Source organism: Ambystoma mexicanum, chromosome 8, assembly GCF_040938575.1.
Source record: "Ambystoma mexicanum isolate Mex_15411 chromosome 8, UKY_AmexF1_1, whole genome shotgun sequence".
Lineage (NCBI taxonomy): Eukaryota > Metazoa > Chordata > Amphibia > Caudata > Ambystomatidae > Ambystoma > Ambystoma mexicanum.
This window is the reverse complement of record NC_090929.1, coordinates 1,659,334,314-1,659,360,722: the sequence shown is the minus strand read 5'-3', so window position 1 is coordinate 1,659,360,722 and position 26,409 is coordinate 1,659,334,314. Positions and strand designations below refer to the sequence as shown.

At 47.7% G+C, this 26,409-nt stretch overlaps 1 protein-coding gene across 1 annotated transcript in view; it reads left to right on the top strand.

The window, feature by feature from the left end:
- The window catches only part of SFXN4 (sideroflexin 4), a 225,772-nt gene that overhangs the window by 175,796 nt on the left and 23,567 nt on the right, over positions 1 to 26,409 (top strand). Inside the window, exon 11 of the mRNA XM_069611928.1 lies at positions 4,268 to 4,383. Coding sequence (XP_069468029.1) covers positions 4,268 to 4,383 — 116 coding nt within the window. The remainder of the gene's footprint in view (positions 1 to 4,267; positions 4,384 to 26,409) is intronic.

Here is a 26,409-nt window from a genome sequence, read left to right as displayed (position 1 = left end):
AAGAGATAACCGGGGGAGTGTTGACCCAGGGGTTTGCTGTGGAAAGGGCGCACATGGCCCTGATGAGGAGGCCACCTCTGGGAAACCCCCCTAGGCTGCTGATAGCCAGGATCCTGAACTACTTAGATCATGAAAAAATTCTTGAACACTTTCGGAAGGGTGGAACAATACAAAGGGGGTCGGCAAACATAACGGCAAGGTTATACCTTGCAGGTGCAGCGCCGACGCATGAACTTTGGGACTGTGAAAAGAAGATTGCGTGAAGCAGGCAATAAGTGTATGCTGATCTACCCGGCAAAATTGAAGGTGTTCCACAAGAGCAGAACCTTGTTTTTTGAATCCCCGGAGGACGCTATGGGATGGTTGGACACGCAGAGCTGCCCCCAAGTGCAGGGGGATGCTAGAAAACCGGGAAGTGAGCATTATAAACTTATACGCCCCTAACCAAGATACAGCGGCTTACTTTAGGACCCTATATGGTAAAATTAGCCCCCTACTGAGTGGCACGATCCTATGGGGAGGGGACTTTAATTGTACATTAAATCCTAAAATGGACAGATCAGATGGCAAACTAGACAAACCCACCCCGTCTGCAAAGGCGTTACAGGCCCTGCTGAGAGATTTTGCACTCAATGATATCTGGAGGCAGCTACACCCAGCAGACAGGCAGTATTCACATTATGCGGCCCCACATAACTTGCACACAAGGCTGAATTATGTGTACGCCACTGCTGAGATAGTAGGAGAAATGATGGGCGCGGAGTATAAGGCGAGAGTGCTTTCGGACCACTCCCCCTTGGTCCTGGAGTGGCGACACCAACCCCCTAGAGCGCGAATCCCGACGTGGAAGCTCAGAGCTGAGGCCCTGCAGGACTTGGGATTACGGGAGGACCTGAGGGAGGCGATCACTGAGTACTTCGACATTAACACTGGAAGTGTCCAATCTGTAGGAACCATATGGGAGGCATTTAAAGTAGTAGTGCAGGGTGTAGCCATATCAAAATCCAGAAGGCTCCAAGGGGGCATTGAACGGGAGTTGCAGCAAACGGAGAGGGAGTTGGAAGATATAATGCATAAGGGGGGCATCTCTCGGGAGGATGGGGTAAGGATGAAACTGCAGCAGCAAGCCAGCAGCGAGCATTGGGATAGATTATGTAAGTTGAGCTACAAGAAGTATGTCGAAAGGCAGCACGCGGGAAGAGACAAGCCGGGCAGATTGCTGGCCTGGTTATATAAAAATGAAACATCACAACCAGTGATCAGGGAAATCAGAGGGAACGAGGGCCAGACCTGTAATACCCAGGAGGGAGTAAACAAAGAGTTCCTTAGACACTACAAACGTCTTTATGCGGACGTGGGGGAAGAAATGGATCAAGAGATCCAGGAAACATTAGAAGACATAGGCTTGCCCACATTAGATGATCAGGAATGGGCAGACCTGGATGCCCCAATCCCCCCGGAAGAGTGAGAGACAGTGATTCAGCACCTGCCCACATACAAAGCCCCAGGGTCGGACGGGCTCCCCAGTGAATTCTATGAAACATACAAACAAGAGTTGCTCCCCCCTGTTGCTGGCCATGCTTAATGAGGCGTTTGAGCACGGTAGGTTGCCGGAGTCACTACGGGAGGCGGTGATCATCCCACTCTTAAAACCAGGTAAGCCAAGCACAGACTGTGGGTCATACAGACCCCTATCGATGCTCAATCAGGATAGCAAAATCCTCACAACAGTACTGGCCAACAGACTTAAGCGAGTCATCGGCAAATTGATACACCCTGACCCAACAGGCTACGCCCCTGGCAGGAACATATCTGACAACCATAGGAGGCTTCACCACATTATCGACCAAACAGTGGAGGACCCCGGTGAACTGGTAATTGTTTCGCTGGATGCAATTAAAGCCTTTGACTCAGTGAGATGGCCTTGGCTGCTAGCTACTCTGACAGAATACAGGATGGGGCCGGGGTATCTGAGGTGGGTCAAAATGTTATACAGTTCCCCAATTGCAAGGGTCAAAACGGGTGCTACAATCTCAGATAACTGGCAAATCAGCAGGGGCACTAGACAGGGCTGCCTCTGGTCGCCTATGCTATACATCCTCGCGTTGGAGCCAATGGCAGTCTGCCTCAGACAACAATATGGGGAGATAGGGATCCGCACTGTGGGAGGTTCGCATCTCATATCATTGTATGCCGATAATATACTGTTATATCTGCGCTTCCCAGAGGAAAACCTACAATATGTCCTGGAGGTGATGGAACGATATGCTACCCTCTCGGGCATAGCGGCAAATCCCAAGAAATCCAGCATGTTCCCCCTGGGGAGGTATAGACGCGCTCTACCGTGGAGCCTACCAGTTTTGCCAGTACCTTGGCGAACCGAGACATATCAATACCTAGATATCGATATATACCACACGACAGGAGAAGAACACATACACAACATGGAAAAGGCAGTTGAAGGTATTAAGAATAGCATGAAATTCTGGTCCAGACTACCCCTGGCCATGATGGGGAGGGCGGCTCTGATTAAGATGGTAGTCCTGCCCAGACTGTTACACTTTTTTGTAAACATCCCATATGTGATCCCTAGGCGTTTTTTTGCCAAGCTCCACAGCCTGTGCAGGGGGTTCATATGGCGCAATTCCAGGAACAGGGTGACCCTCTGGAAATTACAAAACTCGTGTGACAGGGGGGGCATAAACCTGCCGAATTTTGAGTTGTATTACTTAGCGGGACAGCTGCAATATGTGGCCAGGTGGTTGTCTGAAGAAGAAACGGCTGAAGTCAGGCTGCTGTGTAAGGATCCCTCTCTCTACTTCCTTAGTGTGGTTGCCTAGACCAAAAGTACTAGGAATGGCGAGACTGTTGTTGCTTGGCTGGGAAATGTGGCGTAGAGCATGGAAAATGGTGGGAAACCCAGCCCCGTTCTCCCTGCAGGTGCCGTTAGTGACGCTATGCGGAGAGGACTCCCAAATGATAAAAGGGGTCCGTAGATACTGGAAACCGATGGGCTTGGCTACCCTTGGAGATATATGGCAGGAGGGGGTGGCTTTGGATTTCCAGAAGCTAACGGAGGACACTGGGGTGCACAAAGGTCAACACATTTCTTACTCCAGAATTATTAAACGGGTGCGAGAAAGGTGACCCGAGGTAGTGCTGGCTGAACAACCTGATACAACCATTGAGCCGATGTATGATATCTCGGAGGGTGGGCATGAAATATCTCGCATATACGAGCTACTGGGGACAAGGGTGTAGAAGGAGCTGCTCCAACTGAGGCGAGTCTGGAAAGAGGAGGTGGGAGAACCCATGTCGGATGGGCAATGGTATAGAGCCCAAAGATATCATAAGAAGGTGTCCCGAAACGCGAGACTTCAGCAGATTCAATTATATGTCACTCATAGAGCATATATGACCCCCAGTAAAATTGCCAGGTTTGGAGGCTCGGTGTTACAGAGATGCCATAGGTGCGGGGAGAAGGAAGCTGGGATGCTACACATTTTCTGGGCTTGCCCGTAGGTGGGAAGGTTTTGGACTGAGCTAAAGATGTGCTTAGCAGGAAAAGAGATTACGTTGGATGTGGAGTCAGCTTGGGCATGTATGCTTGGGGGTTTTACCAGACCACCCGACCTGACCTTACATTAGTAAGATGAAAGACCTGGCCTACAACCTGGCCAAACAGAGAATTGCAATGTGCTGGAAAGCAGCCCAACGGCCCAGAATCGAGATGTGGTGGGCAGACCTCGTGAAGTGGACAGAGGCAGAAACGGCTGCCTGGTATGAAGCAATCAGCAGGGGGGTGGGGGAGGAGGTGGGACCCCTAATAGCATGGAGACAATTGGTGGCCTCGATGGTGGGGCTCTCCCAGGCCGACCATAGTGATAATGATAAGGAGGCGTTAATGGCAGTGGATACGCCTGAAGATAAGCAGGACAATGACATGGATACAGGTGCTCGAGCTAAAGGGGTGGGAGAGGACCGAACAGTCTGATGGCTTTTTATTCAATCGCTTGTGAAAATTGTGCATTATTTTGACACATTATTTGAAAATGTAGTGATCCACAAATGCCCCCTGGGCAGAGTACGCTTCCTCACTTTACTCTCTATCCCTCCTTTTTGGGCTGAAGGTGTTTACACACAATCTCTGTTGAAGTGTACCTGCAGGCACTGCCTGTTACTGGAATTGCTTGACACATTTTGAGTACATCAGCTATTTTCTTAGTACTGAGATGGTCTGTTTTCCTTCCCCGTTTTTCCTTCAAAGCTGTGTTGGCCGCATACAACGTGGCAGTTACCCGGATGACGGAATTTGAACACGGAATTGAAGTTGTCGACAAGAACGGAAATGTAGTGGGCTTGTCTGAGAAAGCTGGAGCCAAGGTGAGTGAATCTTGCAGTTGCCATGTGTGGTGGAAAAATTACCACTGATGATTACGGTGGATTTGTGAACTATTTATTAGTAAAAAGGCAATAAGAGGACAAAACCAAACAGACGGCCGTATGAGGCTCCGGTGCAAGTGAGAATCCTCTCCATCCATGCACGGTTCTCTTATACCCAAAGGAACACATGCATTTCAATGGAAAGGGTGGTCCAAACATGGCAAGGGATTTTACTGAAACACTGTTGCAAGCAAGGAACAAAGCCCCACTATAAAAGCCTTTGATACCTACTGCATTCTTTCATGTTGGGCAGTGTTTTCAGGGAGGACAGCATATTATGATGCATTTAGTGAAGACAAATATACTCCTCAAAGATTCACTCACGCTCCGAAGCAGGCGGGAACGCTTGCAGTATGATGACTTCCGTTTACTAATGCTGCTTTTCCTGAGAGAGCGGCAGCCTAAAACACCCTAAATATGCCAAAAAGGAAACCCATCAGAAGTGAAAGAGGTGAAGGCGGGCATAGTTGCACTCTAGGTGAAGAGCTTTCATTGCAAAGACATGCACAGTAAAGTCTAAAGCATTGCCTCGCACAAGCAAGAAACAGTGGTATAAACATGGCAGTTCAATATTATAATGCAGTAATGTGCAAGGGGAGTACATACAATGTTCGTTTCCCAAACCTTCCCCCACATATGTCTTGACAAGTCTTGTGTTTGGATGGCTACAGTCCCCTAATCTGTTCCTGCGAGGCCTTGCTCTTGGGATTGCGAGATGCACCTCTCTACTCTTCTTCTGTAGCCTGTAATCCTCATGCCTCTTCTCTTTCATACCCATATGGGCCCAATGATGTCTTCTGTATGCACCACGTGTTCCTATTCACCTGAGCTTGGTAGTGTTCGATATTAAGGAAAGTGATGCAACCCTCAGAAAACAGAAAAGGGTGGAGTGGGCCAGGAAGATCACTCCAGGTCAACACGTTAACTCTGGGAACAAGACAGCCATGCAACATGCATTCAGTCTGACGCTTAGAGGAATTAACTAAAGACTATGACATTTGAAAGCTTCCCGTCTGACGATCACAAACAAACTAAGGTTTTGATGAGACGTGAGTGCATGTTGTGGTGCAACATATTAGATGTCGGAAGGCTGTCCACCTCACATTGGGTCTGTGACAGTGTGGGCTATGTCTCTGCAAAGGTGTTGCACCATTGCACAGTCCTGCAGTCCAACAAGACTTTGAAAACCTTCCTAAATGTAACGCTTGTCCTCCACGTGTTAAGAGGCTGGAGTGGGTGGACCTCAAAGGACATAACATGCCAGGTGGGTTAGGTTAGTCATGTCGTCTAGTGTCCCTCTGTTATGGCAGAATGTAAGACGTTATTTGGAGTACCTGAGTAGCAGGTGTGTCTTAACTGTGTGAAATAAACAATACATCCAGTCAAGCCTTAACAAACCACAGTAAGCGCAGAACTTGAAGTGAACAATTTGAACAGACTTCTTATGGTTCTTGCATTTGTTTGTGTTTTAATTGTTATCACAGCCCAGTCAACACATGTTTCAGACCCTTGAGGGGCTCTTTTTCAAGGCTTGTTTCATTATTTAAATGTTGAACTTCCTGACTTGAAACGATTTTTTAGATTTACAGATTCCGAAATCTGTTATAGATTACTGCAAAACCTGCATCGATCAGGGGAAGAGTAAAATGCCTTCTGAACCCTACTGCCTTCTTGTTCGTTTAGGTTAGTGTTAACAGTGCTTATAACCACGTGTTCCCAAAGTACCTGGGGGTGGTGGGGAGTACAGCAACCAATTACATATTGTTTGCCCTGTCTCTTTGGAGCCCTCGGTGCATTTGGTCTGCTCAGTAGTGGATATTCATGGGTTAGGCATCTCAGGATACCAGCATGAAGTGGCATTATATGCATATCTTTTTTTATATGAGGGATTCCCAGGTCTCACTCCCAACATAGTCTCCCTATTGGAACAGTTTCTTTGGTTTTCAAAATTGACTACACAAAGGCCTCCATACTTAATATTTCAGAGACACAGGCGACAGTCCATCGACTGCAGGATGCCTTTGCATTCCCATGGGCATCGGCCGCCTTGAGATATTTGGGTATCTCCCTCTCTCACTCCCCTGTGCAATACGATCAACTATACAAGGCTAACATCCCCGCACTCCTCGCCTTCGCGAAACAAGACCTTGCAAGATGGGGGAAGTTCGAAATCTCCTGGTTGGGTAGAATGACCCTCTTGCCACAGTTTTGTACACTTTTTAGGTGTTACTGATTTGGATTCTAAGGAGTTCCAGTCCCACATATTTAGGTCTATTTGGGCAAGCAAGTTCCCCAGGGTGGCTAGGCATACACTGATGGCAAAGGAAAAGGGAGGTCTGGCAGTACCGGATATTGAAAGCCATTTATATGCATCTTAACTTGCCCCATAGTTAGAAAGCTGCATGGCTACATGAAACGCCAAACATTGGTTGAACATTGAACAGGATAGACTTGGGCCACCTACCCGCCCTAGATTACTGGTGTTGGCACGCCCCTATGACAAAGCGCGATGGGTGTGGGTTCTACTATTGGGAGAAGGCAGCCCGTAGATATGCAACAACTACTTTCCCCTCCCTGCTAACTAGCATATGGAACAGTTGGGAATTCCCACCTGGGCGGGACACTAGATGATTCACTCATTGGGTTGAGGGTGGGCTATCTAGACTGGGCCAGCTGTTGGAAAATGAACAACCCCTAGTTACATACAGCCGTGGCACTGGATTACGAGCCACGAAAGAAGCAAATCATGCAAAGAGAAAAATCAGTTTGAGGACGTGTTTATTGGCGATCGCCAGTCGGTATAGTTTCACCTTTATACAAGGTTCTCAATTCCAATAGGTTCCAATAGATTTAAACCCTGCGCCCCCCACATTTTTATATATATGGTCAAATGGTAGGACATTGGGAAGCCTAAGATGACCTAGCCTGGTATAACATTTGGACAAGGCAGGGAAATGCTCCAAGTCGCTACAGTTTAAGGAGCATGGTGTCAAACTGATGCTTAGATGGTACCTTACTTGCTTAAATAATGTGAACCCAATGCACTCTCCGCACATGCTGGAGATGCTCCGGCGCTCCAGGTACCTTTTTTCCATATGTGGTGGACATGTCCTATCATCAAGGTCGTTTGGAAGGAGGTGCTAGCTCAAATTAAAAGCATTACTGGCGCAGTCTTGGTGGCGGACCCCCCGGTGGTGTTACTAGGTGATGAAAACCCACAGGGGCAATACAGATTGGGAGCTAAAACATCTAAGCTAATAACCCATTTTCTGGTTGCAGTCAGGTTGGTTTTTGCAAAAAACAGGAATCCTAGACTGTGCCGGATATGAATGAGTGGTGGACTAGGGTTTGGTTTGTGGCTGCAATGAGTGAAAAAGATGTGGCACTTAAAGGGGAAGATTACACAATACTAGGTGTCCCCTTATTACACTTGTGAGTCTGAATGATAACCCTGGAATAGACCACAAGCCTCATGAGATGGTGTCTTTCTCGCTTTTATAATAATCTGTATCTTAAGCTTTGATGTCCTTCAGCACCCCTACTGTATTTTGTGTTTTATTTAGATTTTGCTGTGATTTTTATTTTGTTATTTCATTTTTATGAAATGTTCAGATTTAAGTACCAACTTTGACATGTACTGTTTTACAGGTAAAAGTGTTGTAACACACTCCTGTCCGCAGAGGTTGTATGCAGCAGTGAGCACTGTGATGCCATTTGGTTTTGAGCTTTAAGAAAATTTGAATGATAAAATAAAAAATACATACTATAGATTATATATAGCTATAGTATGTATTTTAAAAAAAGTTTAGGCTTGAATAACCCCATGACCAACAATGTGAGTAACTGTACTCGATTGTTCATCAATTTATACTTGTATACAGCTTGCACTAGTCACTTTATGTATTGCGTACAACCTTGCTTCCAAGATTCAACTGATTACGAGATTCTACAACTAGGATATGAGACTCATGTGGTTCCTACTCTCTGTTTGATTTGGCAGGACCTGTGGAATTATTAGACCATTTTCATCTAATTTAAGATCTGTATGTACTCCTGGCATGTCTCTATGTGCTATTTGCACATTATGTTGGTATGCAAGTGAGTGTGTGCATGCATACCGACTACGGGTGTCACTACGGGTGTATTCCCAGGGTTCAACCTTTCCCTGTGCATAATCTTGTACGAATTCACATGTAATTGTATGTATTTCTAAATTGCTGCCAAAACCGACAATCACAGATACTCTTGGAATAACTGGTTGTCATTCATGCCATGAATTTGCAGCAACAAGTGAATTAAATATTTTAAATTAAATAGCAGGCTAGATGGCTTACAAGCATTTCAACATGGCTGACCTGACCCTAGAGTACCTGCACCCTTATTAAACTCACTGGGTGCGTGGGCGTGTTTACAGAGTGATCAAGGGCCCAGGAGGGCTTGAAACGCATAGCTGTTTGTTTTCCTTGTACAAGACATTTGTCTGTTTACAATTAAAACATTGTTTTGAAAACATCATTTTTTTGTACTCTCTATGAACCACACACATCTGAGGATGTTGGCCCTTCTCCACCAGGGGGGGATCTTGCCCATGGGGCTAGGGCAGTGCATCCACAGTACAATAGTCCCCCTGGGGGTGGTCCACCAAGGGAGGATCACAAGGGGAAGGAAGCCCCTTATGGGATTGGGGACAACCCTTCTCTGAGAATGCAGTATTCCCCTTCTTCAATACACCCATCCCCTTCTTCAATGCCAAATCCTCCTCCCCCTCTCTAGATAGAGCCAAAGTATTCTGTTGTCAAGACAGTCAACGTAATATACTTGACAAGACAAAAATACCAGAGAGTACAAAGTGTGTTGCATATAGTTTTAAAACAAGTACTCTGAAGATGATGACCAGGAGTCTGAGGATCACTCTAGAGAACCAGAGTGAGTGGTCTAGCTTCTCACAGTATTTGATTGGCCTAATGCTGAGGAGGAACTGAGCGAGCCGTGCACCAGGCGAACAGACGAGAGCCCAAAGGGGCGTGGTCCAGGACGAAAGGACCAATCAGACGGCTGTCGAGTCGAACCGCTGGACGCCCCAGTCCCCGGCAAAGCACCTGAGAGAGAGGACGTGCAGCTGGGAAAAGTCTGACGTCTGCAGAGACGCTACAGACCCTGCTGGTAACCCGAACACTACTGAAGCTTCCAGAAGGGACGTGGCTGCTCGGGAAGCGCTGTTACCTGCACGGAAGAGACCAATATGTACGCAGGTTACCTGAGAGGTGCTCGAGGTCCGGGGAAGCAAGGGTGTGAAAGCAGAAGCTGGAAAGAGAGCGTCTTAGACCCTGAGAAAGATCAAGAGGAATTGTATGTTTGGCAGGAGAGTGAACCAAGCAGATAGGATAATGAATGGTGAGTCTGACACCCGCACCCATATGAGAAGCCAAGAATAAGAGTGTCTGGGACCCTGATTGCTGTAAACGCAGAAGAGTGGTCTGCTTGGCAGGGGAGTAAACCAAGCGGATACAGCGCTACATTGCGAGTGTGGGACCTGCACCCATATGAGAGACAAAACTCTAAATTAATGAAGAATAGGTGGACCCTGTGAGACAAAGAGAGACAGTCCATGAAAGGACAGTTCCTTGTCAGAGAGTAAACCAAGACGTTCCGATAATTTTGAGTCTGGGACCTGCACCCATATGAAAGGGTGTGAATAAGAGGGTCAAGAGCCTTGGCACTGAAGAGGATTAATAAGAAGGAATCCTACGCTTTGTAGGGAAGTGTGCCAAGTTGGTGGGATAAAGAACTGCAAATCTGAAATGCATATCCTTTTGAATTGCCTAGTGGCATTTACCTAAGAGCATAAGGGGCTCAGGAGCCCAAAAGGAAGGAAAGTAGAATAAGTAGTCGTCTAGGGGAAAGGAGCATGAGCCTAGCTTTGGAGTTTTATATTTGTTAATATAGTTTATTTAAACAGTTTTCATTGCTACCTGGCCTCACGTGATGCTGAGTTGCTTCCGACGCTATTGCTGGCACAGCTTGTTACTTGTAAGGTAAACTGGCCGCCCCTCGGCTTCTTGGTTCATGCCCGAATTGCGCTTGCTTTGGGCAAAAGCTTGGGAATCAGAACATAAATGGCATCATAAATTTGTTCCAGAACTTAAATTGACGTACAACCTAGCGTTAGTCGCCTATCATTCAGCTATTAAATCTGCAAAACAAATGTTCTTTAGGGCTGCCATTCAGTTGGCAGCTAACACCTCTAAACAATTGTTTCAGATGGTGACGGTCCTCTTGGTCCCTAAAGTGACTGCAACTTCTTCTGCCACTCAGTTGTTGTGTAGTGATCTAGCAAATCATTTTGTGAAAAAGAACAAGATTATCAGAACAAACATTAATGGCCCTTGTTTCTTTTCCGACTACCATTAATCCCTTGTGGCACGATCTAGAAAATGCTTCCAGTTCGACTCTTCAGCTCTTCGGAGGAGGTTATAAAGGTAGCATAACATCTTACGTCAGCTTCCCTTATGGATGAGATGATCAGTTTAAGGGGTTGGTAAGAGAGATGGGGTGTTTTTTCCTGAAGGCTCTTAACTCGTCTCTCCTCCATGGCTCCAGGAAACCTACCTTTTGCGTGTAGTTCCGACTATTCAGAACGTGAGCTCTGACGGGCTTACGGCGCTCCGCCTCCTGAGTATATTAGGCACTGCAGCGGTAAGGACGCTGCTTCTGATTAAAGTTGCAACCGGCATCCGAAGTTTTGTCTTCTGTGCCTTCCTAACCATTGCCTTCCCGTGTACCAATTCCTGTTTCTCCAATTACGGACTGCCTTGAATCTTCTCAAACACTTTTGACTTCCTGTGTACCGGACCCTTGCCTGCTCTACGGTTTGCTTGTCTCCTGATTCTGTATTGTTTCCTGCCTACCTGTGTACCGGACTTTTGCCTGTCCTACGGATTGCTTTCTTCCTGATTCTGTACCGTCCTTAGCCCGCTTGTGTATCAGATCTCGCTGCCTGTTTACTGGATTGCCTTCCTTCTGTCATGATTTACCTACCACTGCCTTCAATTGGTTTTCCTGACCTTCCAGGTTGACTCCAAGTACTGGGTACTGTTCCTTCTCCAATCCCAGTGTTTATTTGTGGATTTCGACTCCATTCCGAGGTTTTGGATTTGCTCCTTCAAGTCACGCAAGGACGCTTTGCTGATGAAACTCTAAAAACTCATTTTCTGAAAGTGTACACAGGGACGCTTTGCTGAGAAGTGTGCACCTACCCGTATCTAGTGCGCCCCTCGTGCCGCCCGGGTATAGCATCCCTACTAACCTTCCTGTTTATTGTTTTGTACCTCCGTTGTTCTAATTTAGGTTATTTCAATCCCTGTTAAATTTATGTTCTGGTAAGACTTCCTTCACTTTATTTATTGATTCCTATCTGAATCTATTAATTCATATCTGAATCCTCAAAATAGAATCTCTTTTCTGTACTTACAGGGGAAATTCCATTTCTGTTCCTTTGCGATAAGGGGAGTGGATGACCCAGGTACTTTCTGCTTTTGAGAGGCTTTTTCTTGTGATGATCTTTGCTCTTTCCAAATATTTACCAATTGTCTTTTTCTTTTAGCTGGGTCCGTGGCGGTGTGTTCTCCCCGCACTTTTGGGTGATCAGTCTCTAAGTCTGTAATTTAGTACACCTGAGGGTCATATCATCAAAAAGAGCTTATTCCCTCAACAGAGAGGAGGCTCAGTTGTAGGCTCCATCTCGAGCTCTTCAATCAACATCCAGTACTACATTCCTGGTCGCTTGCCCGAACCACTCGCCGGCCGGTGAGTAACATGTGTAATCTGATCTTGAGGAACGATGCAGTACTCGGCGCTAATACGTTGTTAATTTTATTTAAGAACATATTAGTTTCAAAAGCCCTCCCTATAACGTGGAAAAAAATAATGATACTGTTGTATTAAAAGGGAGACAGGACAGATACCTGCAGTTATCGGCATATTGCTCTTTTAGATCCTGACAGTAACATCTTTTCCTCCCTAATCTTGCAAAGATTAGGGGAGTCGGCTTTTTCTACCAATAAACTTGATAAATTACAAACTGGGTTCTGCAGGGGAATGAGCACCACCATGAATGGTTTTATTATAAATTGCCTTTAGGACCAAGCATGGCAAAAGGATGGGTCACCAATTTATGCAGTGACTATAGAGTTTTCCCAGGCGTATGATACTGTCAATAGAATGCGTTTGTGGAAGGAATTAAGAGATTGGAAACTGCCAAACTACTTATTGGCACTGCTTATTCATATATAAAAAGACTCATCTGCACAGGTGAGGTTGGACTGGCAGAGGAATTTAACAGAGGAATTCCCTAAGTTTAGGGGTCTCTGACAGGGATGCGTCCTTGCCCCCTGCTTGTTCAACTTGTACCTTTCTGATCTGGGCCTTTGCTTCTCAACTGGCTTTTGTTCCCACTAAAAACAGTCATCTGTCGGTCCCATGGATTGCCTATGCAGACAACGTTATTCTGACTGATCACATGCACATAGGCCTGCAATGCCTTATTAATGCCACATTGACATACGCGTAGGATAATGACTTGATCACTGGAGTGATCACTTTCTCCTTTCCCCCCAGCTCACCCTCTCTACCCCTCAGGCCATGCCAACTCCAGCACTGCCACCTACCTTCTCGGTTACCCGACCCATGAAACATGTGTCAGTTGAGGCTTTCGCTGCCACTTTCTCACCCCACCAACCCCCTTGGCAGACTCGCACCCTGACACAGCCCTTTCCATGCTCCACTCTGCTATATCTGATACTCTCGATGTTCTTGCCCCTAAACTATGAAGATCTGCTTGAAGCCCAAAGCCAAGTGCAACTCCTGGTACGACTCATACCTCGTCACCCTTAAACACAAGTGCAGGGTGGCTGAGAGGAAATGGCATCCTTCCGGTACACCCTCTGACAAACTGGCCTGCCGCCTGCTCCAAAGGCAATGCCGGCTCTCTGTCCGCACCAAGAAGAGAGCTCACATCCAAGCCCGCGTCTCTGCGGCATCTAACAACTCGGCCAAACTCTTTAAAATCTGCAAGGAGCTGGCCAATCCTGCCACAGTCTCCACCTCTCTTGTTCCGTCCCAGGCCTTTTGCACAGCCCTGGCTTCTTATTTCATCTCTAAAACTCAGGACATCCTGTCCTCTCTTTCTTCCTCTCCCCCCTCCTCCCTGCTCTTCCTCTTACCCTTCTTTGGCCACCTCTCATCCCTCCTTCTCTGCCTTTTCCCTGTTCTCCCCATATGAGGTTTCTAGACAAGTCCGATCTATGAAAGTCTCGTCAAAACAGGTTCACCCCTGCTCCTCCAAAACCATCGAGGGCCACATTGACACCTTGGCTCCTTCTCTGGCTGACTTCGGCAACCACTCCTTCACCACTGAAGTCTTCCCTTCCCACCTAAAGCACTCCCTTCTGCACCCTCTTCTTAGGAAACCCTGTGCTTACCCTTGATACCTGACTATCTATCACCCAATCTCCATCACTCCTTTCCTGGGCAAACTCCTGGAAAAGCTGACCATCTCCCAGCTTAATCTTCACACTGAATCTGTCGGTTGTCTTCATGACTATCAGTCTGGCTTCAGAGCTGCCAGAAGCACGGAAACTGCTCTCTTGAACATCCATGAAGACCTGCTCTCCAATCTTGATTCCAACACCCCCTGTGTCCTCATCTTACTTGATCTCTCTTCTCCCTTTGACACGGTCAAACATGCCATCCTGCTCAACCGTCTGTGATAACCTGGGCATCACCGATCAGGCCCTGGCTTGGCTGACTTCTTTCCACTCCGATCGACCCTCCCAGGTTAAACTTGGGTCCTTCCTCTCCTCTATCTCTACCTGTTGTGTTCCCCAGGGGTCCAACATCTCTCCCTGGCTCTTCAACCAATACCTGGCACTTCTTGCCCACCGCATTGCCTCTCTCTGCCCCAACTTTCAGTGCTATCCAGATGACACTCAACTAATTTTCAGGTTCCCTTCTGCCACCTCTTTCCCTTCTCTCATCTCTGACTGTCTGCTATCCAGGAGTGGCGCGCCGCCAATGATCTCTGCCTTAATGCCAGTAAGACCGAGATTCTCCTCATCGGCACACCTTCTCCCTCCTTTCCTGTCACTCTCTGGCCGGCCTCTCTTGGCCCTCTTCCTGCTCCCACCTTTGAGGCTAAAAACTTCGGGGTCATCTTCGACTACACACTCTACTTCTCCCCTCACATCTCGGATGCCTCTAAGAAGTCACACTACCAGCTGCACCTCCTTAGAGGTATCAGAGGTATTCTTCCTTTCCTCCCCTTCCCCCAGAAGTTCACGGTCTCTAGAGCTCTGGTTCTCTCTAGGCTGGACTACTGCAACAGCCTCTTTCTAACCCTGCCTGCCTCTACTCTCTGCCCTCTGCAACTCAGCCAAAACAGGACTGCAAGACTTGTCCTTGGCCTTAAGCCCAGGGATCGTATCTCTCCAGGACTGAAATCTCTGCACTGGCTCCCAATGACGGCGAGGATGAAGTTCAAAACCCTCTGCATTGTCCACAAGGCCTTCTGGGGCCTGGGGCCTCAATACCTTCAACTCTCTCTTCCTAAATATCTTCCTTCTCAAGCTTTTCGCTCATCCACCTCCAACTCCCTCAGGGTATGTCGCTTCTCCAAGCAACAAGTTGGTGGTAGATCTCTTTCTTCTGCTGGGGCCTCCCTCTGGAACAGCCTCCCTGCCTCTCTGAAACTTGAGCAGAACCATCTCTGGTTCCGGAAGCACCTCATGACCTTCCTCTTTGCTTCTGCGTTCTCTCCTCCTCTCCCCTGCTGATCGCCTGGCTGAAACTGAAACTGCACTGGTCACCTGGCTACCCTCTTATCTCAGGCCCAGGTCCCCTCCCCCACCAGATGCACATCTGCACTGCCTACCAGGCAACCCCTGCACTTGGGAGCTGTTTCTGTATCCCTACAGTGCCCTCTAGCTCTTGACACTTGATACCTGCACTTACCCCTGCACTTGCCACAAGCTGGCTGCACTTTTACTTATTGCTTTTATTTATTCTATTTATTACTGTTCCTATGTACTGCACTGCCCCCTCCCCCTGCACTTTCCCTCCCTCCCCTCCTTTTCACTTGCGCAATCTCAATGTCCCCTGGCCTAGTAAGATCGTTGTCTCTGTCTTCCCACTGTCCCCCCCTCCCTTGCCTCGTCATGCCTTGAAACACTTGTGTATAGGCACATTTTAAATGCCATATCATATCATTAATAATAAGAAGACAAATATTCTCTTTACTGGTTGGAAAACGAAAACCTATGCTTTCACCTGGTCAATTGAAAAAACTATCATTAACCCAGTGGCACATATGAGATATCTGAGCTGCGATTTAGATCCACAACCTAGGAAGTTCCGAATAGTTAATCGTTTAAATAAGGAGGCAATCCAGTTTGCATCGCAGTTGAGATGGATCAATACTAGACACTGTAGGTTTTCAATGTTGCCCATTGTGGAGTACTATAAACCTAAAGTAGTGCTGTCATTACTTTACGGCCAAGAAATACGTTGTCTGACAAGAGATATTTATTGGGAGCAACTAGAATCCTTAATATGGAAGAAGGCATTGATCTTGACGGACTGTGTTGCGATTGCTGCATTAAGATTTGAGCTTGGCCTTCTATCATTAAGGGGTTGATATCAGTGGAAATATCACAGCTTAGTTGTACCTACCTGAAGGTCTCCATTGGTAGGGTTGTGTTTGATACAGTAGCTAAAAAAGATATGAGAGCGGTAGCTAATTTTAAAATGTTTGCAGAATCTGTGCTGGATATGCTTAACCAAAATGCTGATATGTTAATAGCTAATCCAGGTTTTATTCAAAAATTATTTCAAAAAGACTGGATTACAACAATCGGAAAGATGTGTGCCTAAGGCCTATATAACAGCCTGTCAAGGGGAGACAAACCTTCAGGAATCTTGCCTAACTATCTAAAAAAAGGTTTCTCCCAAGAACTGGTGGATGTACAGAATTGTCCTGGGTAGAACACATTACTGAAACATTGCATGCAGAGGCTGAACACGCAGAGCCACTCTGCATAGGACAGGACCCACCCTGATCAGGACATTTAACATTTGATGAGGAGGACATCTATCAACTGATCATAAAATCAAAGTCCTCCAGGGCTCCGCGTGTGGACAATTTGCCAAATCTAGTGATCAAAAGGGGCCCAACATTATGGTGGTAATTATTTTTCCAAGCTTTCAGGGCCATTGTTAGATCTGGTATGGTGCCCAACAGCTGGCGATCCTCTGTTCTTATACCTGTTCACAAAAAAGGAGTAAGAGCCGACCCCAAGAACTACAGGCTGCTAGCGATGTTGGACGCCAGCAGCAAAATCTTTGCAAAAATACACTTGAGGGATTTAGACAGATGGAGTGAAAGCAGAGGCTTGCTAGATATGACCCTAACAGGGTTTCGACCATGGCTGTGGAACTGTGCATTGCATTTGGGCTATTAAGCTCATATTAGCCGAGATTGAGAAAACATCAGGAGTTTGCCTATATGTGGCCCTTGCGGATTATTCCTGAGCATTTGATCGGGTTGACCAAACTAGATTGTGGGAAACATTTATATGAGGGGGGGGTTATAGATTACATATATATATATATATATATGAATATATATATATTTTTCTGAGGCTTGTGGAATCTGCTTAGATCACATGCTGTGCATAGGCCGACATCTAGTGGAAGCTGCGGAGTATTACAGTTTGTTTTTCGAAACTCGAAAATGGGCGTCGACACAGGGCGTGCCAGTAATACTATCCCTAGTGTGACGTCCAATGTACCAAAGATCCCTCACGCGTCTAGGATCCTCAGATTGTTTTTTTCCGCCATACTGGTCGGAAGCATTTTGCGGAGTCCCCTGGCCTTAGCCATACTTTTGCTAAAAATTTTAAAAATAATCTATTGACATCCTTCCCCACCCCGACGTCGAACTTCGACACTCGACGCCGGCTGGAGAAGAAATCGTCCGTCGGCTGCTGCACGACGGATGAAGGCCGCTGGCCTCGGCCCGGGCCTTGGAAGGCCTCTGGCCTCGGCCCAGCAAGTAGGGAGAGTGGGGGGTGGTACATAGTCTACACTCTTGGTATATAGGTACACCTTATACATTTCCTACACTTAACAGCCCGCTGCCTCAGGGTGCGTATGAAGGGTACCCCTTTTCAATTCTGCCCCAAGTGCAATCGCAAATACCCTTGGGTCGACAGGCACGCCACGTGCAATCTCTGCTTGCCGAGGGACCACCCCGAAGCGAACTGCAGAGCGTGTAGTAGGTTTAAACCTAAGACACTTGAGGACCGTTCGACGAAGCATTGGGCCCACCACGCCAGGCAGGCGGCCATGGCAGCGGAGGGCGCCTTCAGCGACGGCAGCGACGCCATACTTTCGGACGGCGAGGGCATTACGGCGTCGAAAGACAGCCGAGCGCAGGTCCCCGACCTCGGAAGGTCGTCCGGCAGGGCGGCTATGGGGAAGACCCCCGGCGACACAAGCGCTTCACATACTACACACACTAAGTCCAACCGAGACTCGACGACGTCGAGTTCTCGGAAAGAGGCACAAACAGAACGGTTCGATTCGGTGTCCTCTGGGCGCTCTCGATCAAGATCGCCGCATGACTCCAGGCAATCATCCACTCTTGCCAAGAGTGCCTCGCTCCCTAGGCTAACAGAAGTTCGTTCGTCGGAAGACGAAGACGACTTCCACCCCCAGGCCGCGCTCCAGGAGTCGGAGCCCGCAGTTAAAACCAGCGAGGCCCCACGCTCGAAGGACCGGGACCCCACCCCCGAACCTCGACGCCAGGCGTCGAAAGACTCCGGAGCCACTAAAGGACGGGGAAAACATTTTTCCACTCACGGGGAGGGGGGGAAACAGCAGAAGAAACAACCTTTGCACTCTTCCACACCTGTGAAACACACCACTCCCCCTAAACAGACAGAAAAGACCAGGTCTGCTGATATGTCTAAAACCAGCAAAGCTACTCAGGATAAATCCCATAGACTTGCTGAGAGAGTCATTCCCAGTTCCAAAAAATGGTCCAGTGAAGACATAGATAGGGTCATGTCAAGAATGTCTTCTTTGGCAGATTTTTATGATAAAAATCCAGAACATTTCCTCTCGTATGATCCACAGGGGGCGACACCCTCAGGCTCTACTGATCCTATTCCCCCGAGTAAAAAAGCCCGGTTTGAAACTCCGATGAGGTCAGAACCCTTCGAGGTACAACCATACGCAAGACCATACTCACTGTATCAAGGAGAGGCTTCCTTTTGTGAGGACCAAGAATTTGGTATGATAGAAGAGCAAACCGGGACGGGCTACTATGGGGATGATGAGGACCAGGAAGAGGAGGACCCGGAAACATACAGAGTAGATTCCCCGGTAGAGAACGAAGCCCCGGTTACCGACTTCCCGTTCGATAACCAACCCCTCCTAAACAAGGTTCTCGCACGCGCAGCAGAACATTTCCACATTGACACCCACGGTGTCCAGGAGGAAAGAGACTTCGCAGAAGAGTTAGTGGGAGAAAGGAGGCCTGTTGCCCAGACCATCCCTATCCTTAAATCCATTCAGCGGACAATAGATCCGTCCCTGGTGAACCCGAACCTCACCAGAGCAGTCAATCCCAGGGTTGAAAAACTTTTCAGGGCGGCCCAGTCTGACCCTCTCTATATAAGAGGACATCTGAAGCCAGACTCCCTAGTTGTCACCAACACTCCTAAGAGTGCTGGAACACCCTTGTCATCGTCCGAAGCTCCTCCCGACAAGGAGAGCAAAAAACTATACGGTTTCGGCAGGAAAGTAGCCTCAACATCCGCCTATCAAGCAAGGATTGCAAACTACACCACCCTGTTGGCCAGCTACAACTGCCATCAGTGGGAAGAAGTCGCGGCACTCATAGCCTCTGCTCCTGAACATTTAAAGGGCCAGTTAGCTCGGATTTCCGCAGAGGGCAGAGCCGTGTCTGGTTGCATTTTGAAAGCAACCTTCGACGCCGCGGACAACGCCGCAGGCAGATTGATAGCGGAAGGCACTGTTATCAAAAGACATGCGTGGTTACGGCAGTCTGGTTTTAAGGCAGAAACCCAAGCATCATTGTTGGACAAACCGGTGGAAACCGATCTGTTGTTTGGTAAGGCGGTCGAAGACGCACTGAAGAATGCCAAGGACGAATACGAAACTCTCAAGTCCCTTGGCCAGTTAACCAATAAACCCCCTAACCAGAGAGGGAATAGTAATTTTCGTCGCCCACGCGGCCAAAATTCCCAGAGAGGATCTACCTATTCCCAAGGGCAGGGTACACAGTGGAACAACAACCAACAGTCTACCCAGGGTTACGGCAGAGGTAATAGGAGAGGTCGTGGTAAAGGCAGAGGCAGCCCCAACAAGGGAGGCGGCACGCCTCCACCAAAGCAGTGATGCTCAGTTCAGGGTCCCTTCTCACGCAACCCCAGTAGGGGGACGCATTTCCAACTTCACCCAGGCTTGGGAAGGGATCACATCAGACAGATGGGTGCTGTCAACAGTATCCACAGGATATTGTATAGAACTACTGCAGCGTCCCCGGAACCATCCTCCACGACAAAGAGTACACTCTTTAGAACATCAGAAGATTCTCCTCGAGGAGATCGCCATTCTGCTAGAAAAGGACGCGATCGAACTCGTCCCAGGACACCAGGTAAACAAGGGTATTTATTCAACTTACTTCCTTGTGACAAAGAAAGATTTGACAATGCGCCCAGTATTGGACTTGCGGCCTGCCAAGAAGTATGTCAAGCCCCAAAAATTTCGTATGACCACGCTACAAGAGGTAATCCCCCTCCTAAAAACCTTGGATATGAAAGATGCTTATTTTCATATTTCCATGTTCCCAGCGCACAGAAAGTATTTGCGCTTCAAGGTGGGCAGCCGACACTACCAATTCAAGGTACTGCCCTTCGGGATAGCTTCAGCACCAAGGGTATTCACCAAGGTACTGGCGGTGGCGGCTGCACACCTACGCAGGGAGGCAATCCCAGTGTACCCTTATCTGGACGACTGGCTCATAATGGGGGAAACCCCAGGAATTTGCAGGACAAACATTCAAAGGACTATCGACCTCCTTCACGAGTTAGGCTTCTCAATCAACGAGAAAAAGTCAAGCCTAGTGCCAAGCACCTCAAAACAATTCCTAGGAGCAATCCTAGATACCCAAGAGGGACCTTTCCTTCAGAAGAAAGGATTCGGAATATACAACTGCAAATTCTGCATTATCAGTCCGGTCAACAAATAACGGTACGAAAAGCAATGCGTTTACTGGGCATGATGGCGTCATGTATTTACCTGGTCCGCCACGCGCGCCTGCGCATGCGTCCCATGCAGGAATGGTTGGCGAAACAGTGGTCTCAGGCAAGTGGTCAGTGGGACGATCTAGTGGTCGTTTCACCAACACTGGTACAAAACCTTCACTGGTGGACAAGAGAGAATCTCGCACAGGGGAAACCCTTTTACGATCCCGAGGTACAGGCAATAGTCACTACAGACGCATGCCTGACGGGGTGGGGAGCTCACCATCTCCACCACACAGCTCAGGGTCTCTGGTCTCACTCAGTGGCCAAGAACCACATCAACCTGCTAGAGCTTCTGGCAGTATTCAGAGCGCTTCAAGCATTCGAGCCCCACCTACTAAACCTGTCAGTGCAAATCCGGACGGACAGCACAACAGCCATGTTCTACCTGAACAAGCAAGGAGGGATTTGCTCCCCAAATCTGTCCAAGCTTGCCCAGAAAATCTGGATATGGGCACTCAGACGGAACATCTTCTTGTCATCACAACATGTTCCAGGGGAGCTCAATTCCCTAGCGGATGCTCTGAGCAGAGACTCCCTCCCAGAGGAACACGAATGGGTTCTACACAGAGCGGTCGTAGAAAATATCTGCTCTCAGTGGGGTTTCCCCACTATAGACTTATTCGCCACAAGCGAAAACAGACAATGCCCAGCATTTGCATCCAGGTTCCCCCAACCAGACTCCCAGGGGAACGCCCTGTGGATGAACTGTTCAGGGATGTTTGCGTACGCTTTTCCACCAACTCCTCTCATCAGGAAAGTGGTGAACAAGATGAACAGAGAGTCGATGACGCTCGTCCTAGTTGCTCCCATGTGGGCAAGACAACCGTGGTTTCCACACCTACGCAAGATGGCGGTGTGCGAGCCCATCAAACTTCCAGCCTGGTACAACCTACTGTCCCAGCACCAAGGTCAAACAGTGCACCAGCAACCCAACTCAATGAACCTGGCAGCATGGCTCCTGAGGTCATAGAGTTTGGACATCTCAATTTGCCACAGAGGTGTATGGACATCCTAAAGGAATCTAGGAAACCAAAAACAAGGCACTGTTACTTTGACAAGTGGAAGAGGTTCGTTATCTGGTGCCAGAGTAGATCAATCAACCCGGTTGATTGCACTCCTTCCACTATTGTTACATACATGCTCCACCTGCTGGATGCAGGATTGGTTTTTAACTCACTGAAGGTACACCTGGCAGCCCTGTCGGCTTACACCACTTCCCATAGCAACGTTTCGTGGTGGAAAGTACCAGTAGTTAAAGCCTTCATGGAAGGAGTAAAGAGACTTCACCCTCCTATTTCAAACCCACCACCAGGGTGGGACCTTAATGTGGTGCTAGCCAAGCTCATGGGCCCCCCTTTCGAACCCATGCATAAAAGCAGTCTCAAACACCTGACTTATAAAACTGTAACGCTCACCTGGTTCCCACGGGGGCACTGATCTAGTCTGGATTACTGCGGCCTCTTCTAGCGTGAGGCGCAGGACCCGGAACACCGATTGGACAGGACCTCCAAATCGTGCTTCCTTGGCCCGTAGGAATATCCTTCTGCAGATGAGAAAGGGGATTAACAGTCTGCAGAATGGTGTGCTAGCTCACCCCTTCCCCCCTCCGTTCCTCTCTATTCCTCCAAACCCGGTTTAAGCTCACGTTATGGTTTGGAAGGTTGAACTCTCCATCCTGCTTCTGGTGCAGGGGCGCGCGTTCGTCCAGTTACTTCACTGGTTTTCAGAATGGCGCTGGCAAAATCCACTTGACTTTCCTGAGCGATGCGCCGTAAGTATGAAAGTTCAAGTGAGGCCCCCTTTATGCTGTCTTTCTCACCTGTGATCTGTCCTTTATTTTAGGTGCAGAATGAAGGCGATGCGTCGAGGGGTTAACCTGCCGAGGTGAGTAGTAATGAGGACGATCCCTCTAGATGTCCTTATCATTCCTCTGAAATGTCTCCTAGTCCTTTCCCCATAGGGGCCGGGGTACCGTACCTGCCAACGGGGCGGCGCCGACCCGAAATGTGGAAGAAAAGCTGGTTAGTATTATGGCTGTTAATCAGGCTTTCCTTCTGTGTGTCCTTCTGCTCACCTTTTGTTTCTTCCTCTCTCCCCTAGGTGCAGAGATGTGGCGTACGATGCTGACAGCCGCGATGGAGCCGGGAGATGTCTCGAGGACAGGACAGGTGAGTGAAGCGTGGCGCTGCAGCGAGCAACACGATGCTTTTAAATTGAAGTCTTCCTTCAGGGATGCTGGCAAGAAGATTCCGGATGCAGGTAAGAAGCTTGAAATAATCCTTGGTTTTCACCTTTCTCTTCTCTTCCTTCCTTGCAGGTCTTCCAGGTTCAAGACGGGCGTGGCTGTAGTCCAGGAGCAGGAGCAGACACGGTGAGCGTTAAGCTGCAGGAAGCAGAACAACGCGAAGCATGAGCTGCTGTCTGGGCGTGGCTTAAATAGCCACCAAAGAAGTCCCAGGTATGTATCCTTCCCCAACTAGGTATGTATCCTTCCCTGGCCACGCCCGAGTGAAAAAATAGTCCCTATGAAAAAATAGTCCCTTTCAGGTCTCAGGGAGGCCTGAAGCGTGCAGCATGGTCTGCATCAGGTAAGTGCACAAAACACCTCCCTTTATGAGCCTGGCGCCTATGGTGCCAGGACTGATGTCCAACATGAGCCTGGCGCCAAAGGCGCCAGGACTGAGTCCAAAGAGTCCCTATAAGGGGCCGCTGGGCTTTTACCCGAGGGCATGATGCCTGCTTCCGGGGGTGCTGGGCCTGGCCTGATGCTCCGGGGGTAGGCATCATGACAAAAACGGCCTTCTTAGTAGCTATTACTTCTATAAGAAGGGTCAGTGAAATTCAGGCTCTGTCAGGGCAGGATAACTTCTTTACTGTCCATAAAGACAAACTGGTTTTACGCACACACCCTAGGTTCTCACCTAAGTTTATATCTAAATTCCATGTAAACCAGTCCATCGAGCTTCCGGCTTTCTTCCAGGACCCACAAAGCTTGGCTGAGGTGAAACTACACACCCTAGATGTGCGTAGGGTGGTCCTCTACTATGTAAATAAAACCAGACCGATAAGAAAAACAGATCAACTGTTTGTCTCCGTAGCTACAGGCAGAGAGGGGGATCGCGTCTCTAAAGGTGCCATCTCGAAGTGGATTATTAACTGTATCCAGCTGTGTTACTCACTCTCTGAAAGAACTCTGCCTTTCACGCCAAGAGCCCACTCTACCAGAGGCATTGGGGCCACTCTGGCTTTCATTGCAAATGTACCCCTTGACACCATTTGCAAAGCAGCTACTTGGAGCTCTATTCACACTTTTACTCAGCATTACTGCATTGACACCCATTCCAAGGCAGATACACAAGTGGGACAAGCGGTTCTAAGACACTTATTTGCTCATGACCCTTCTCACATCCCACCTCCTTCTTCAGGTACTGCTCGCTAATCTATGCACAGCATGTGATCTAAGCAGATTCCACAAGCCTCAGAAGGGATACATTACTCACCGTAATCGTATTTCTGATGCTTGTATCTGCTTAGATTCACTGCTTAGATTCACATGCGACCCACCCTTCCTCCCCTCTGAGAGAAGGCGCATGATTGCTTGTAGTCTTACCTTTTCTGTATATCTGCTTGGATTATCTGTACTCGCGCTACTCCTCATGCTACCTCATGTCAGAAAAAATACAATCTGAGGATCCTAGACGCGTGAGGGATCTTGGGTACAGTGGACGTCACACTAGGGATAGTATTACTGGCACGCCCTGTGTCGACGCCCATTTTCGAGTCCCGAAAAACAAACTGTAATACTCTGCAGCTTCCACTAGACATCGGCCTGTGCGCAGCATGTGAATCTAAGCAGATACAAGCATCAGAAATACGATTACAGTGAGTAATGTATCATATATATATATATATATATATATATATATATATATATATATATATATATATATATATATTGGTTGGAACTATAGAGAGACACCAAAGTAATAGGTAGAACTAATCTAGCTGGTTCGCTTACTTCCCCTCAAAGCGCCAACTTGGGGTTGAAACAAGGTTGTGACCTTGCACCATCATTATATAATCTTTAAGTAAGCGATTTACCTAGTGCACTGCACACATGTAAGAATTATCCCCCGAAAATAGCTGGCCAACCTGTGCCTTTCCTCTGCTATGCCAATGATACAGTTGTCATGGATCAGACCCCTCTAGGTTTGCAAAAATAATTGGCAGGATTAGAAAAATATGCAGAGGAAAATGGACTAACCATCAACCAAAATGAAACGAAGGTTATTATACTTGAAAGGAAGCGTCAAAGAAGCCCTAAATTTACTTGGTTTTTGGGAGGGACTAAGTTGGAAGTGGTTGATTCATACATATGCTTGAGGTCTCCCATAGTGACATCTCTGAGTGTTAGTGCTTATAAGTCACTGGCACAGATCAAGATCCTTGGTAGATGGCAGGTCATTAACACCTATGTGTGCAGAAATTGTGGGGGAAGCATTGCAGCCATGCGTGAGGTGTATATACGAAAAGTATGGTGCCAGCGGTAATGTATACCTTGGAAACCTTTCCAGAAAGACATATGGGATGGTTGGACCAGCTAGAGGGCATACTCTTACGATCTATCTTGGGAGTGCCCCAGTCAGTCCTGGTAGAGGCCTTGTGCCTCGAACTGGGCTTAATTTCACTGACAACACGTTGGAAGATTGCTAGTTGCCTCCTATAGATGAGAACAACTCATAAAGTACAGGAGGCCCCCATTCTAAGAAACCCCTTGGTCGACCACTCAAGATGGTTAACTGGGAGAGCCAAAGGAACACTGATTAATTGTGTCTACGCCGAGTTAAGCTCTACAGTCATTATGCACTTTGACAAAATAGAGTTGGTACTAGCAGGGGCAGAAGACAGATCAGTTTAAAAAAAAAACTCAAGTTAAAGTAATTTTATAATGACAAAGTGGAAAGCGTGGAACAATTGAGTAAAAAGCGGAGATATAGCGAATAGGTAACACAGGCTTTTCCTCTAAACACCGCACAGAGTTACCTGACAAAATGGTCCAGTATAAAGTTACGAAGATTCATAAATTACCTGTTCTTAAATATACTGCCAGTGCAAGATTATATTGGTACATGTGAAGGAATTCCCAGAGACAAACGGCTACATAGATTATGTTCTGCCCAAATAGAAACTCTGCAGCACGTCCTTGCTGGTTGCAAAGTATTACCTCTCCAGTATAGGAAAGGTTATCAGGAGTTTTTAAGTAAGGAAAATGGATATCTCTCAGACCATTTCTGGTCCACGATCTACATCTGTAACTCACTGGCCAGGACGGCTGCGGCTTTCCAAATATGGGGTGAATCACAGGCAAACTAAAATCTATTTTTGTTTAATTTGAAGGCTTGCCTGCTACAATTGATAAATTCATGAGCAAATTGATCTTTAGATATTGGGCCTCATTACGAGTCCGGCGGTAACCAGGTGGTTTTACCGCCTCGGTTACCGCCGGACTCGTATTACCATTCTGCCTCCGTGATTCCCGGAATTACCGGGGCATTACAACCCCGGTTTCCCGGGAATC